This window comes from Serinus canaria, chromosome 25 (genome assembly GCF_022539315.1).
Source record: "Serinus canaria isolate serCan28SL12 chromosome 25, serCan2020, whole genome shotgun sequence".
Lineage (NCBI taxonomy): Eukaryota > Metazoa > Chordata > Aves > Passeriformes > Fringillidae > Serinus > Serinus canaria.
The window spans coordinates 6526960-6543726 of record NC_066338.1 but is presented as its reverse complement, the minus strand read 5'-3'; the positions used below and the strand labels follow the sequence as shown (position 1 = coordinate 6543726).

The 16767-nt window shown below is 51.5% G+C and overlaps 3 protein-coding genes across 4 annotated transcripts in view; 2 read left to right on the top strand and 1 right to left on the bottom strand.

The window, feature by feature from the left end:
- LOC115483858 (zinc finger protein 629-like) overlaps nucleotides 1-16767 on the bottom strand; it is a 229171-nt gene that overhangs the window by 147994 nt on the left and 64410 nt on the right. The window lies entirely within an intron of this gene.
- The window catches only part of LOC115484925 (zinc finger protein 208-like), a 513901-nt gene that overhangs the window by 456897 nt on the left and 40237 nt on the right, over nucleotides 1-16767 (top strand).
- On the top strand, nucleotides 9050-10035 carry LOC115485038 (olfactory receptor 14I1-like). Its single transcript, XM_050984138.1, has one exon. It carries the CDS (start codon nucleotides 9050-9052, stop codon nucleotides 9980-9982), a length of 933 nt encoding a protein of 310 aa, XP_050840095.1. The 3' UTR covers nucleotides 9983-10035.

Sequence of the window (16767 nt, the reverse complement as noted above, 5' to 3'; positions counted from 1 at the left end):
CAAGGCAATGTGTGTGTTCTATTTGCCATCTGTTAGAGGTGTGGCAGTTATCTTCTGTGAATTGGGCAGTTTTTCTTTATCTCTTCCACAAACCAATCCTCCCTCTGGGGAGACATCTGCTGTTAATGGGCTAATGAATATCACTGCATGACTGATAACAGTTACATCATCCCATTGTGAGATGCTCCACCCAGAGGGAGGAGCCAAGCATTCCTACCTGGATAGAATCTGAGATTTTGGGACACCCGAACAGCCTTTCCACTGGATTCCCAGAGGAAGACCAGGCCCATCTGTACCACCACTGGACCTTCAGAGGAAGACTGCACCCTTCTACAGGATCACTGCTCCAACAGAATCACACCTGTCTGCAGGAAGACTGCAGGAGGACTGCAGCCACCATTTCAATTGCACTGCTACCAACACTCTGACCCGCAGGGTGTCAGGTCATATTCTGACCCTGTCAGTGCTGTTTTGTATTACTGCATTGTTTCTTTTATTTTTATTTTCTTCCCTAATAAAGAACTGTTATTCCTGCTCCCATATCTGTGCCTGAGAGCCCCCTCAATTTCAAAATTATAACAATTCGGAGGGAGGGGGTTTACATTTTCCATTTCAGGGGCGGCTCCTGCCTTCATTAGCAGACACCGTCTTTTCAAACCAAGACAAGGGGAAAGGTTCAAAGCCTCAGTTATAATGCCAATAAAGTTTGAAGGAACAAATAAAATAGGAATTGGGGATGTTCTGTTAGTTCCAGATGCAGGGTGAAATTCTTAGGACAGGATTTACAGGTGCAGTTTGACATTGGAGTGCTTCCAGAGAAAGGGAAAATGGTAGTTAAGCTTTTCCAATTAAGGGAAGAAAATTAGGAGAAAATTCATGAGATGATGTGGGCAAAACCAAAAAACTGAGGTAAATTGAACATGAAACTTACAGTAATAACAATAGCTAATGAGAACCATCCAGTTCAGCTATGACAATACTCACTCTTCCTGGAGGGGAGACAAGGTCTGCAGCTGATGATCCAGGACCTACTTGAGGACAGGACCTTAGAGCCATGTATGTCCCCCCATAATACACCAATATTACCAGGAAAGAAGTGAGATGGGACTTACAGGCTTGTCCAAGATTTGAGAGAAGTGAACAAAAGAACAGTGAATCGGTACCCAGTGGTGCCTTATCCCTATAGACTACTGAGTAACATCCCAGTGGTTCAGTGTGATAGACCTAAATGATGCTTTTTGGGTGTGCTCTCTGGCAGAGGGAAGTGGGTTATATTTACCTTTGAATGGGAGAACCCTGATTCTGGGGGAAGCAACAGCTTTGGGGGACTGGGTTACCCCAAGGGTTTTCTGAATCCCCAAACCTGTTTGGTCAAACCCTAGGAGGAGAAGTACTAAAAACACTTCTCCATTAAACCTGAGATAAAACTCATCCAATATGTAAATTATATGCTTCTATCAGGACTGAAAGAAAAAGAAGTTTGGGAATCCACCATAGTGTTGTTAAATTTTCTGGGGAACTAAGTTTTTGGGTATCAAAAGGGATTCTCTGATTTGTAAAAATGGAAGTAAAGTACCTAGGACATGTGATTTGTCAAGGGAGCTGGCAGCTGAACCCTGAGAGAATTATGGGGATAGTCTCACTCCCAGGGCCAAACACTAAGAGGGAAGTCAGCAGGTTTTTAGGCTTGTGGGGATATTGTAGGCTATGGATTGAAGGATACATGCAGGCCATCAGGATCTTGTATGAAAAGTTAGTTGAAGAAGAAATTAGGTGGGAAATAGACGATTAACAAAAGTTTGAGGCTTTAAAGCACAAATTAGTCAGTGCACTGGCACTGAGTCTTCCTGCCTTGGACAAACCCTTCTATCTCTTTGTGGATAGAGAAAAAAGGGAAATGAGATTGACTTTCAAGCAGAGACTGAAAGAAAACCAGAAAAACACCAAGACGCCCAAAAAGTAGAGTCAAGCTTCCACCAACCAGCTCTAGAATTGTCTTCCTGTTTAAACAGATGAGAACTACCAGCACCTTTTGAGAAGAAGTACACAAGGGACTGTAAAAGGTAATGGGACAGCTTCATTAAGAAAATAAGACAAAGGGAGGAGAGCAAGACCAGGTTGGCCCCTTTGCTCACTACCAAGAAGGCTCCATAGCCCTGCTGTGGGTAGCAACCCCGTAGGCATGGTAAGGTAGGGACAAAATGCCAGACCAGACCTCTGACATTCCTCAGTTGTCTTTTAATTCAACAGGGACTGGAGGGCAGGACCGAGGTGGCCTCTGTACTCACCCCTGAGATACACTGACTGTGGGCAGCAGCCACATAGACACAGTAGATGTGAGTCAAAGCCATACTGGACCTCTGTGATGCCCTTTTGTCCATTCCAAATAAGTGTGTCTAAGGAAAACCTGAGATTTTTTTCTCCTGTTCCCACTGTCCTTGCCCACATCAACAGATGCTGGTATGACTCATTCAAGAGAGAGAGAAAATTTTTTACTTAACTGTTTGAGCAAAATGACTTATAGACAAAGAAAAGGGGGGTTTGGTATAGATGAGTAATGCTATGGTTGACTCTCACAATTAAGGGGAGAATATTAAATATATGTTAAGAGAAGTTTTGTGGATGTATAATTATCCTTCCCCTCCCCCTTGCATTGTTCTCACAGGATGGCCTCAGTAGTTGGGGCATTTGGGAGGGTCAGCTTGTTACTATGGCAGCACCTGACCTCCAATCAAGGTGTAATAAAGTGATCTGCACCACTGGACAGTGAAGAAGGAGTTGATTGACAAGCTTTTGGGAGGGGCTAGAGGTATAAAAGATAGAACATCCATTTTGTAGATGAGCACACGGTGACTGAATCCTTTGCTCCCAGTGCTGTGTTCTTTTCTTTATTCAGTCTTCTGTTGTATTTTGATAAGATCTTCAAAAACCATTTAAAATTTTGAAAGTGAAAATCATTTCTCACATGGGGTTGGGGAATGTGAGGCAAGGTTGTCCACACTGGGTCAGCTCTCAAGGTACAACTTCTCTGACCTGGACAGACCTCATTAGGAGAGACCCTGGATCAATATCAATCACAGAATGCTGTGATCAACTCTTCTCTAAAGAGAACAGTAATAAAATGCACTCTTTAAAATAAGAATACATGTTTCCTAGAAAATCACTGAAAATCATTTATTTCTCCATAAATGTAAAATGAAATCTTCCTGATGAACTGCACAAGAGCAGAGGGAAATCAAGGCAGAGCCATGGTTCGTCAGGACTTGCTTGATCCTAATGAGCCCTGTCGTGCATTTGGAGCTGAGCCCTTGAACCTCAGGGCCTGAGAGGAGATTGCACAAACCTTTCCTGGAGTCCAAGTCAGAATAAACACCCAAAGCGTCTCAAGGCATGAATGGGTCCCACTGAGGTCCATCCCAAAACTGGCTCCTCATGGACTCCTTGGAGGAGAAAATTGGAGACCAGGATGGCATAAATACTTGTCAAAGATTCAGTGTGGAAAGGAGAATCCAAAGTACCTTAAAAACATTGAGTATCTCAAAGCATTAACGAGCCCCACTGAGCATCAGTACAAAGCTCTCAAGAGACTCCTTAAAGCAGATAATTGGGGCCATGATTGCACAAACCTCTCACAGAGTCTGTATCAAAAGGGAAACACCAAGTACCTTAAAATAACTGAAGTACCTTGAAGCATTAATGAGCCCCACTGAGTGTTGTTACTGACAAAGCCTCTCCAGGGACTAATTACAGCAGATAATTGGGGCCATGATTGCACAAACCTCTCAGTAACTCCAAGGCAAAAGCCAAACCCGAACTACTTTGAAAACCTTGCAGTCCCTTGGGAGCATTCAGGAGCCCCCTGGGCCATTCCTGACCAAGGCTCCCCAGGGACTCCTTCCAGCAGATCCTTGAGGCCACTGGGATGTGGGCTAGGGGGGGATGCTGAGGGCAGGACAAGGGGCTGGCAGTGCCCAGCCTGGCTGGGGCTGTGCCAGGAGGCCCCAGTGCCTCAGGACAAGGTGTCTCCTCCCAGCCCTTGGTGGCACAGACCCTGCTGTGCCCCAGGGCACCAAGACTTGGCTTCTCTTTGTCCCCACCTGCCAGCACTGCCTGCAGTTCTCTGCTCTGGCTGGGGCCTGGGGACACTTTCTCAGTCGTGTCCCTCAGTGGGAACCATTAAAAGTCCAAGAAACTTTGGAGTTGGATTCTGACTTGGAGTTCTGGAGAGGTTTCTTCAGCTCCCTCTCAGGGACTGATGTTCAGGGCCTGAGCACAAAGCCCCAGAGGCTCATTAAAGTCCTTGTGCTGTGTCTGTGCTGCTGAGCTGGGCTGGGCTCCTGGCACAGAGGCAGCTCCTGGTAACCAAGAAGAGCTTCAAAAGCACATTTCTCTTGATGAGCAGCTCTTCTGCCAGCCCAGCAGGGCTGGGGCACTGCCTGCAGCCACCCCGGGCACAGCACAGAGGCACAGAGAGCTTCAATCAGTCAGGGCTGGGAAGGTGCTGAGAAGTGCCTGGGGCACAATCACTGCCAGCCCTTGGCACAGGAACCTCTGGCTGCAGGACAATGCAGCTGCAGCTCCTGGAGCCATCTCCTAAAGCTGGAACATCCCAATGCCTGCAGACTCTGTGAGTACATTCTCTGATTGTCTCTTGTGCAGAGCAGCCAGGGGTGCCCAGGGCTGTCCTGCAGAGCAGGGTCCTGCAGCCCAGGGCGCTGTGCTGGGGCAGGGACTCTGCTGCCTGCCAGGGACAGCTCTCAGCCAGCCCTGGCAGATGCTCGCAGGACTGACAGAGGGGCTTTGGAGCTGGCACGAGAAAGCTGAGGACCTGGCTGCTGGAGCTTCTGAGAGGGGCCCAGGGCTCATCCTGCAACTGCTCCAAGGGTGGTTTCAGAGAATCACAGAACCAGCAAGGTTGGAACAGGCCATGGAGATCATCAGTCCAACCTGTTCCCTGACACCACCTTGACACCACCCTGGCCCTCCTCTTCTCCAGGAAAAACAACGCCAGCTCCCTCAGCTGCTCTGAACAGGACTTGTGCTCCAGACCCATCCCCAGCCTTGCTGCCCTTCTCTGGACAGGCTCCAGCCCCTCCATGTCCTTCCTAAATTGGGGGGCCCAGAACTGGACACAGCACTCGAGGTGCTGCCCAAGCAGTGCTGAGCACAGGGGAAGAATCACTGCCTGCTCCTGCTGGCCACACCATTCCTGATCCAGGCCAGGAGCCATTGGCCTTCTTGGCCACCTGGGCACACTGCTGGCTCATGTCCAGCCTGCTGTCCATCAGTCCCTGCAGGTCCCTTTCTGCCTGGCTGTTCTCCAGCCACTCTGTCCCCAGCCTGTAGTGCTTCAGGGCTTGTTGTGGCCAAAGTGCAGGACCCAGCACTTGGTCTTGTTAAACTTCACCTTGTTGGATTTGGGCCCTGGATCCAGCCTGTCCAGGGTTCTGTGCAGAGCCCTCCTGCCCTCCAGCAGATCCACACTCTCAGACAACTTGGTGTTGCCATTGTTTCATGAGGCTTCCCAGTATCTCAGTGTTCCTTTATTTCCTTGGCCCCCCTTGGTGTCACAAAGTCCCTTGGATCCTTGGGTCCTGCAGTGTCACAATAGCCCTTGGTCCCCCAAGGCCCTGCAGTGTCACAATGGATCCTTGTTTCCATGAGGTCTGGCAGTGCAGCAATGCTCTCCTTGCTTCCACAGTGTCACAATGGCCCCTTGGTTCCACAAGGCCCTGCAGGGTCACAGTGGCCTCTGTGGTTCCACCAGGTCCCAGACTGTCACCGTGGACTCCTTGCTTCCATTCAGCCCCACAGTGTCCCCATGGCCCCTTGGCTCTGTGCTGCCATGTCATACACAGTGTCACCATGGTCCTCTCAGTGCCACCAGGCCCCGCAGTGTCACAATGGCCCCTTGCTTCCCCAAGGCCCTGCAGTGTCACAATCATCAGAGAATCAGCCAGGCTGGAAAAGACCTTGGAAAGCATCAAGTCCAACCTGGGACCCAAACCACCTTGTCACCCAGACCATGGCACTGAGTGCCTCATCCAGTCTTTCCTTAAACACCTCCAGGGATGGTGACTCACCCCACCTCACTGGGCAGGCCATTCCTGTCACCTTACATTGTTCTGTCCAACCAGTGCTGAGCACAGCCCTGGTCATGCTGGCCACACCATTCCTATACCAGAGGTTGGATGAGGGATATGGTGAGGTGGGGACAAAGTCTGGTTAATTATCAGCCATGAAAGGTCTTGATCTTGTTACCTATTCAGACTGCATGAGAAGGTGCTGTAGGTCAATGTCAACTGGACATTGATGATACCAAACAATAAACAGGAAAAGAAAAGAGAACAATAGATCACTCTGATTTTTTTCAATATTGCAGATTCACTTAAACATACTTCAAAAATTTGTCTAATTAACCACAGAAGAACTGAAATTTGCATTATTCCCTGGGCTTTTCTTGTTCAGGTGTTTTGGAACAAATGTTTATGAGTCTTTTTCAGTGAATTCCTGAACTGAAGAGCTCAAGAAAGAAGAGGCCTCTGGAGGAGTAAAATTCATCAGCAGAGTCCAGGGACAGCTGCCTCCAGGGACAGCTCTCAGCCGGCCCGGGGAGCTGCTCCCAGTGCTGGGGAGAAGCTGTGGGGGGAAGGAGCCACCCTGAGCAGGGCAGGTGCTGCTGCTGAGAGGGGCTGGATGGGGCAGGGCTGCTCCCAGCTCCAGACCAGCCTGGGCACAGCTCTGGAGGGCACTTCCCAAAGAAGGTAAGCCTGGGATTGCTGGAAAGATCAGGAGCTTTCCTGAGAGTGTTTTCAATTTCCTACTTGTAGAAGGATGGGAAAGTGGGGTGATAAAAAGATTTTTACTTTTATATATTTTTCATATATTCATATCTCTTTGAATTACTATTATATCATATAAAATTATAATCCTTACCTAAACTCCTAATTAACTCTTTTAAACTACTATTATATACTTCTGTAACTATAATCCCTAATTAAATCCAGTACATTTCCTAACCTTTCTCTTAGATTTTAGAACAATAGGCTGACTGTCTAAATACATTCCTGAAATACTGTATAGTCTTATTATCAGGAAGAGGACCTACAAGAAGAGCATTTTGGTTTTTGATCAGAATGTGAGCAGTCATAGCAAAAAGTAAAGGCAAAGAAGCCCTTGGATCTACTCCAATGAGTTGAACCAGGGGTGTGTAACCAGGGCAACTGAATCTCCTGTTGGATGTTCCTGTTAAATATCCTTATTAATCAACGTCAAGAAATTGTTGAAATCAGGGGCCTAGTGTGCCCCATCCCCACTGGGACACCTGGAAGCTTCCAAAAAATATCTGGTTTTTACTTTACTGTTCTAACATTACTGCAATGGGTTTTCCCCTCTTTGGTTATAGACCACAGGGGGATGAGAGAAGCAGAACAGGAATTGGAATCCCAGAATCACAGAACATTCTGAGTTAAAAGGGACACAAAGGATCATCAGAGGAATGTTTAAACATTTACAGAGACTCCAGAAGTGTAACTCTGGGTGGTCAGTCTCTCTGCTGGGAGCCTCCCAAAGGGCCCTCAGGCACTCCTCAGCCCTGGCCAGCAGCAGCATCACCTCTGCAGGGCCCAGCAGGGCTCTCCTGAGCTGCCCTTGCCCACCTGCACACAGAGCCTGCCCCAGCCAGGGCCCTGCACACAGGCAGGTTTCTGTAGGGCCAGGGCCGGGCACACAGGGTGGGATGGGCTCTGTGAGCGCTGGCAGGGACAAGGCTCCTCTCAGGAGGGAATGTCCAGGCCCAGGGAGATGCTCAGGGAGGGAGAGGGGGCTGAAGAGAGCAGTGCTGGGGGCAGGAGGGCACTTCTGGTGTCTGGGAGGTGCTGGGCACAGCTGGGCACGGGAACACTGTCCTGAGTGCCCGGCTGTCCCTGCCCTGCCCTCTCAGGCACAGCACCACAACATCTCCTCTTGTTTCTGCACTGCCCTGATATTGTCACTGTTATCTGCTGCTCCCAGGGAGGCTCTGGCATTTGCAGCAGCTGAGTCAGGCACTGCCCTTGGCATTCCAGCCAGGCAGGGATATCCACAGGAATGGGGTGTCCAAGCTTCCCCGGCACCTGTGGGGCTGTGGGCAAAGCAGTCCATGGGAAACGGGAATGAGCTGAGCCCCCTCCCTGAGATCCCATCATGGGCACACACAGGGATATCCTTGCTGTGCCCTTCCAAGCTCTGAGCTGCCCTCCTGGGTGCAAATCTGTGCCAGAGCCTCAGGGAGTTCCCTGAATGTCCCACAGGGAAGGGCAGAGCTGCCACAGCTTAGGAAATGCTGCTGGGTTTGCAAAGGGAGCCGTGAGGGTCCTTTGCACAAGGGGTGCTGAGACCTTGCCCAGAGACCTTTAGAGAGGGAGAGACATTCAGGGATCCCTCTGCTCTGGGCAGGGTCTGGTTTATCCCAGGGTGGCCCGGGAGTGTGATTGTGCTGTGACTGCAGCCAAAGGTGCAAAGCCAGGGCCAGTTGGGAACAAGCCCATCCAGCCCCTCACCTTCCCTGAGCCACAGGGAATCCTTTGCCTCACATCTCTCAGTGGCAAAATCTGAGTGCAGCAGAAATGCTGGGGATGTCTGACCTCAGAGAGCCAGGAATGGTGTGTGGGTAGGAAAACAATTCTTAAATAATCTCCTGGAATCTATTTTGTTTAGAACTGGGAGTGCAGATGCTACTAAGCCTGTCTGCATTAAGAGTGATTCCCCTGAAAATCCTGAATATCCAGCCTTGTACCTTTCCACATGGCCACAAATCCAGGCCAGTGGGCAGGGATGGTTCCTCAAGAGCCCCCCCATGCACAGGCCTGGCTGCTCCTGGCACACTCAGCCACCACCACTGGAGCTCAGGCAGGGACCTGGGTGAAGGTTTTCCCAGAGCAGGAACAAGAGTGGGTGAGACCCAGGGAGACAGTCTGCAGGGAATGGCCCAGGTTTGGCTCAAAGCAGCCTCTCCTGACTTGTCACTGTCCTTTCTCCATGAACAGGTCCCCATGTGCAGCCCCAGCAAATGTCCAACAGCAGCTCCATCACGCACTTCCTCCTGCTGGCATCGGCAGACACGCGGCAGCTGCAGCTCCTGCACTTCTGCCTCTTGCTGGGCATCTCCCTGGCTGCCCTCCTGGGCAACGGCCTCATCATCAGCGCCGTAGCCTGCAGCCACCACCTGCACACGCCCATGTTCTTCTTTCTGCTCAACCTGGCCCTCACTGACCTAGGCTCCATCAGCACCACTGTCCCCAAAGCCATGCACAATTCCCTCTGGGACACCAGGAACATCTCCTACACAGGATGTGCTGCTCAGCTCTCTTTCTTTCTCTTCTTTATCTCAGCAGAGCTTGCCCTCCTGACCATCATGTGCTACAACCGCTACGTGTCCATCTGCAAACCCCTGCACTACGGGACCCTCCTGGGCAGCAGAGCTTGTGCCCACATGGCAGCAGCTGCCTGGGCCAGTGCCTTTCTCTATTCACTGCTGCACACAGTCAATACATTTTCCCTGCCCCTTTGCCATGGCAATGTCCTGGGCCAGTTCTTCTGTGAAATTCCCCAGATCCTCAAACTGTCCTGCTCCAAATCCTATCTCAGGAAACTTGGGCTCATTGCTGTTAGTACCTGTTTGGTACTTGGTTGTTTTGTGTTCATTGTTTTCTCCTATGTGCAGATCTTCAGGGCTGTGCTGAGGATCCCCTCTGAGCAGGGACGGCACAAAGCCTTTTCCACCTGCCTCCCTCACCTGGCCGTGCTCTCCCTGTTTGTCAGCACTAGTATATTTTTGTACCTGAAGCCCCCCTCCATCTCCTCCCCATCCCTGGATCTGGCCCTGTCAGTTCTGTATTCAGTGGTGCCTCCAGCCCTGAACCCCCTCATCTACAGCCTGAGGAACCAGGAGCTCAAGACTGCAGTGTGGACACTGATGACTGGATGGTTTAGGGGAGATTAAACTGCTGGTGAATTTCTGCAAGTGAATTGTAATAAAAATCATCTTTGATACTTCTTGTTGGTTTGGTTGTGGGATCTTTTGTCCCCTGTTCCATTTGGTCTTATTGTCCACAAAGGAATGTCATTGTTTGTGTCATTTCTCATTTTGTTTCTCTCCACCTTCCACGTGGCCACAGACTGTGTCAATGAGGGCTGCGCTCTTGGTGGCTTTAAAGGAACTAAAGGATCCCTCAGAAAAGTTTTCTGCAGACATGCCCTTTTGTTGCCTTCTCTGGAGCTGCAGCAGCAATGTCTGTGTGCAGAGCTGGGGGCAGATCAGTGCTGGCACAGCAGCTGTGCCCAGCAGCAGCAGCACTTGGTGTTGCCAGTGCTGCTCCTGTGGCCCTGCCCCGCTGCCCTGGTGGCCCTGGTGTTGCTGTAGGGCCTGAGAGCTCTCGGGGCCGGCCACAGACCTGGGGGTGGCAGAGCCGGGGCTGCAGCAGGAACAGGCCATGGGCACTGCTGGGGCAGCGCTGACACCTCAGGCCAGGCCCTGGGGGCTCCAGGCTCCTTGCCCAGGCTCTCTCCAGAACATGGCCAGGCCAATGCTCAGCACAGAAAACCCCTGTGAGCAGCCCCAGGGTGGCCATGGGCAGGCTGGGGGCAAACAGCATGGCTGGGGCTCTGCAAGGGCCCTGGGGGAGATGGGAAGGAGCAGCAGAGCAGGGGCTGATCCATCCCCAGTGTGCTGGACAGCCCAGGGCAGCGTCCCAGAGTGTCCTCATGGAGCTGCCAACAACATCCCCCCTGTGCAGCCCTGGCCTCTCCCCCAGCTCACACAGGTGCCCCATCCTTGCAGGCACAGACACGGCAGCACTGGCTCAGGAGCCCCTGTTTGCATTGCACAGAGCAGGGGGAGCACCCCCATGCTGTTGGTGTGGGGACATGAACCTGAGGGAGCACAAATGCCATCAGCCCCTGGGGCCAGCAAGGGCTGGGGGACACCAGGAAACCACTCAGCTTTTGTCCTGGCCTCTGCAGTCAGCCAGAAAGTTTGTTCCCATCAGCTGGGAGTTTCCTGTCCCACTGCAGACGCTGTTGCTCAGAGCCAGGGCTGCCTGGCAGCCAACCCCCAACTGCCCTGAGCATTTCTTGGCTTCACCTTTGCTCTCTTTACTCTTCCTGATACAATTTCTTTTTCTTTGCCCACCCCTGTCCCCTCCCCTGCAAACAGCCCATCCCTGTTTTGCCCTTTCCTCTCTGGCCCCACTCCCCATTGCAGTTCCTGACTTGGCACCATGGGAACGTCCCTTGGGGAGCAGGATCATCCTACAAGTGCTGCAGGAATTGTCTGCAGGCTCCTGCAGTGCCTCCTGCTGCTCCCTTGCCAGAGGCACCCCAGGCCAGGGAGGCACATCTGGGCTGCTGTGTCTGGCTCTGGGGCTCCCTGCTCTGGGCAATGAGGAGGAGCTGCAGAGGCTCTGCAGGACTGACAGGATGGGCTTTGGGACTGGCAGTAGAAGCTGAGGGACCTGGGCTGCTGGAGCTTCTGAAGAGGAGGCCCAGGGCTCATCCTGCAACTGCTCCAAGGGTGGATTCAGAGAATCCCAGAATCAGCAAGGCTGGAACAGACCTTGGAGATCATCAAGTCAAACCTCTGTCCTGACACCAGCTTGTCTCCCCTGAGCCTCTTCTTCTCCAGGATAAACAACCTCAGCTCCCTCAGCCGCTCCTCACAGGACTTGTCTTCCAGACCCCTCCCCAGCCTTGGTGCCCTTCTCTGGACACGCTCCAGCCCCTCCATGTCCTTCCTAAACTGAGGGCCCCAGAACTGGACACAGCACTCGAGGTGCTGCCTAACCAGAGCCAAGCACAGAATCACTGCCCTGCTCCTGCTGGCCACACCATTCCTGATCCAGGCCAGGAGCCATTGGCCTTCTTGGCCACCTGGGCACACTGCTGGCTCATGTCCAGCCTGCTGTCCATCAGTCCCTGCAGGTCCCTTTCTGCCTGGCTGCTGTCCAGCCACTCTGTCCCCAGCCTGTAGTGCTGCAGGGGTTGTTGTGGCCAAAGTGCAGGACCCAGCACTTGGACTTGTTAAACCTCACCTTGTTGGATTTGGGCCCTGGATCCAGCCTGTCCAGGGCCCTGTGCAGAGCCCTCCTACCTTCCAGCAGATCCACACTTCCAGACAACTTGGTGTCACCACGGTTCCCTGAGGCCCCAGAGTGTCCAAATGGTCTCCACGATTCCATGAGGCCTCCCAGTGTCACAATGTCCTTTTGGTTCCATGGGACCCCTCGATGTCACAAACTCCCTTGGATCCTTGGGCCCTGCAGCATCACAATGGCACCGTGGTCCCCCCCAGGCCCTGCAGTGTCACAATGGATCCTTGGTTCCATGAGGTCTGGCAGGGCAGCAATGCTCTCCTTGGTTCCACAGTGTCACAGTGGCCTCTTGGTCCCAAGGGGCACTCTTGCTTCCCGTGGTGGTGGTGGACACAACTTTTCCCAGAAGAGTGTTTTCTGCTCGGCAGTGGAGACTCAGTAACGTCCAGGCACAGAGTTCTAACAAGGGTTTATTAAGGTCTAAGGCTCCAGGGATCTGGGCGTTAAATACAAAGATAAAGGAGGATTTAGGATATAAATACAGGAAAAGAGGGGTAGAGGCGAGCATTAGGGATTAAAGGGTTTAGGGGTGAAACACATGGAAGGGACTCAGGGCTCAGGGGCAGTACACAGGGAAAGGACCAATAGGGAATGCTAGGGTGGAATGGCGGGGACATAAACTAATGGGAAGAGAGGGAAGGGAGAACTCTCTAGAACATGAACATATGAAGGTAAAAGGGGTAGAAAAGGTCAAGAGGCCAATGGGGAGGACAGAAGTGGGACAAATTAACATAGTGCTGCAGAGCACCATGGGGGAAGTTTCTTTCCTCACCCTGAGCAGTGAGGAATGCCTGGACCCTAAGGTGCATCTCTCCTGGGCATTGGAATTTGTCTCTCCCGAGTAGGCTCACAGGCCTACAACTCTACAACTCTCCCTTTTTGTTTAATTAAAAGGCTCCTCTTAGGGATTTCTGTAAAACTTTTAAAAACAAGTGAACATAACTAACATATTAACTAGAACTCATAAGAGTACTAAAGTAATAAGTCAAAAAGGAAATAGTACATAAGATTGGGATACAACGGAAATAATTGAATCAGTAGGAATGAATTAAACAACGTATTTTTTGTGGAATGCAAGTCCAGTAGGAAGTTCTATTGTTCAGGCAACGTAGAGCTGTCTTTTTCATCGGATTCTTGGTTTGCATCTGTGCTCTGCATCTTTTGTTCTTCTTTTCCACCTGCGCTTGTTGTCACAGCTTTTGGTGAGGCTTGTTATTCTTGTAGGACAGGGAGCCCCTCTCACAGTCCCTGCGTGCCTTACAACGCTTCTTATCAGGCAGGGATTCCTGCTTTGGGTTCCTCCCTCTTTTGGATTGGACAGGGACCACCAGGGCCTGCAATCTCCCTGCCATCCCCCAGTCATCTTCCCTAGCAGCTTGCTTCCACATCCCTGCCCAGTGATCCTCAGGCTCGGTGTTTGAGTTTGGGGAATCACTGACTTCTACCGAGGAGGAGGGCCTGCTGGTAGAGGAGCGGCACTCCTGGATAACCGGTGCAGCCCCGTGCTGTGGGCTGGGGCAGCCAGGATGGCTCCTTCCGGTCACCATCATGCCCACTTCCGGCTCCGGGGATGGGGGAGGCAGACCTGTCATGGCCGCCAGGGGAGGAGACCAGGGTGGAGAAGGTGGAGACCACGAGGGCAGAGGCAGGGCCCGTGTCGGGAAGGGTGGTACTGATGGAAATAGGGGGGATCCTGATACAGGAGCGACCATTGATGAGATGGGCGGAGAGGAACGCGTCGCAGGGGAGGAGCCCAATGATGTACGAGCAGGAAAGGGCAGAGAAGAGGCAGGAAAGTGGCTATTTTGGGGTACGAGGGTGGGAAAACTTCAGTTAGGAAGGGACAAAATGGCAGGGCTGGCCACACTGCTGGCATCATTTTGCAGAGTAACAGCAGCTGGGTAACAAAGAGGAAAGAGGGTACGCGGGCACAGGGAGAAGGTTTAGGGGAAGGTCCAGAGCGACACGGCCAGGGTGCTGTCCTGGGAAGGGGAGGGAGGAGATCGGGAGGCATCAGGGAGACGGCAGCAACCCTGTGCTGAGTAGTGACATCTGCCTGCTGATTTATCTCAGGCAGGGAAGAGGTTTAGGGCTTGGATGAACAGGAAGGGGTTTTGAACTGGGGACCCGAAACTTTTCCCAAATTTTCCCCTAATTTATTAACTGAATCAAAAAAAAGATAAATTTTTTGCCATAAATAATATGAAAAAGAGGATAAAACTTCCCCACTTTAAAATTTCCCTCCATTTATAAAACAAATAACTTGATCCCAACCATATCCCAAATCTCAAGCAATAAAACTGATTCCCTTGTAACATAAAATATTTGAAAAGAAAACGAACCAAAGCTTTCAAATTCTCCTTTGAAAAATTAATTTCCTGAGCAACAAGGGCTAATGTCACTTGGATATAAATCTCCAGTTGCAGAACGGTAAGCTTTGTGCCCATTCTGCAGTCTTCCCACCCAAAAGATTTAAAATGAGAAAACAAAAGGAAAGGGTGACCCTGACTCCAACATACCCACCCAATGGTGGGCCAACAAAGGATCTTGTGGGGGTCTGTCAAGGAAAGCAATCCTCCAGTCTGTGACTCTGGGAGGGTTGCCGCTCTCTCCCCTCAGAGTGCCCTGATAAAACTCAGAGGTTTCCTTAGGGTAGTGCCTGACCTGAAGGCGACTTGGATTCCAGCCATGCTGGAGACATTCCTCAGGGGTGCCAGACGAAGGTCTCTGTTCGGGCACCACCTGTGTGGTCTCCAGGGGTGGTGGATGGAACCTTCCCTGAGAGCATCTTGCACCAAGGGGCAGGAGCCACGAGACCACCAGCACACAGACACACACACAGACAGACAGAAAGACAGACAGACACACACACACACACACACAGAGACACACAGACACACAGACACACACACACACACACACACACATACACACAGACACACACAGACAGACATACACACACACTACCACACACACACACACACACAGACAGACCCACACAGCCCTCACACACACACACACAGACATACGACAGACACACACACACACACCACACCACACACACACACACACACTCCACACACACACACACACACACACACCACACACACATACATACCTACACACACACACACACACACACATACACACATACAGACATACACACAGCACACACACACACACACACCCATATACACAACACACACGTACATACCACACATACAGAACACACTACAAACACACATACACAGCTCAGCAGCATAGACACAGGAGGGTCCAGCCATGGAGTTCCAGCGTGCTTTATTTCAAGTGATGCTGAAGAGGTCCAGGGGCCAAAGACAAAGCCAAAGGAGGGTCCAGGGTATAAATACAGGAAAAGAGGGGGTGGAGAAGAGCAACAAGGACCCAGTAGTCTGAGGGCTCAGGGCCAATACACAAGGAAGGGCAGATAGGGAATGCTAGAGTGGGTAGGCAGAGACATAAAGCAGTGGGAAAACAGGGAAGGTAGAACTCTCTAAAACATGAACTTATAAGGGTTAAAGGGGTAGGAAAGGCCAAGGGGCCAATATGGAGAACAGAACTGGGACAAATTAACATAGTGCTGCAGAGCACCATGGGAGAAGCTTCCTTCCTCACCCTGAGCTCTGAGGAATGCCCGGAGCCTAAGGTGCATCTCTCCAGGGGATTGCTGTTGACCTCTCTGCAGTAAGCTCACAGGTCTTCACAATTACACACTGGAGATGTTTGGGGCTGTTCATCATTTCTCTGCTCCTCATCACCAAAGCAACAGATTCTGGCTTGTTCCCAGGGCAACCACCCCTGCAAATGTGGCTACATGGGGCTATTCTCAGGAAACGCCCCAAAAGCTGGGGAATGCTCCAAAACTGCCTCAGAAATTTGAGATACCCCAGCATTTCTTCATGAACATCAAATACCCAAAAACAGGCTTCCCCTCCCTTTATCATCCCCAAACGTTGGCTGTCTTTTTCCAGACCCCAGGCCACCTCCCCAGTCCCAACCTCAACCCATCCCACCCCTCATGAACATCAAGACCCCCTTCCCAAGCTCTATTTCCCCCACTTCACCCCTCCCAAACCCCATCCCACCCATCCTGCCCCACCCAAACCTGATCCTGTTGTGGTGTAAAGCTAGGTTCTTCCCCTCAGCTGTGACTCCGTCCTCCTGGCCTTGTCTCCTACTTCAGTAAAGTTTCAAAGATGCCCCTCAAGGCCTGCGGTCATTTGGCCTGTCCAGGGTCATTGGTGCCCTGAGACCCTCCCCCTCCCACCTGGTTGGGAGCTCACCTGTTCCCCCCCCCCCCCCGACCTTCCTGTGAGCTTAAAAGAGGTTGCGGGCCATGCGGTGGGGGGCTGTTCGGAGCAGTACTTGAGATTCGGACTGTAAATACTGTGGAATAAACTCTGGATTTAACACTCTCCGGCAGACACACTCTCTTCCTCTTCAACGATCGCCTGGACGTTTCTGCTAAGAGGTAAACGGATGTTTTTGCTTTGGCATGGGCCTATCTCGAGTGCTTAATAGTAACCTGCTTGCGAGCCGAAGGTGGTCTCTGAGGAGAAATACCCCAGTAGCCACTTGTAGCTCGAGAGAAAGCACCAACTGGGCCCACGTAGGGCAC

Coding starts and splice junctions, on each gene's coding strand:
- LOC115485038 (XM_050984138.1), top strand. CDS start 9,050: ATGTCCAACAGCAGCTCCATCACGCACTTCCTCCTGCTGGCATCGGCA.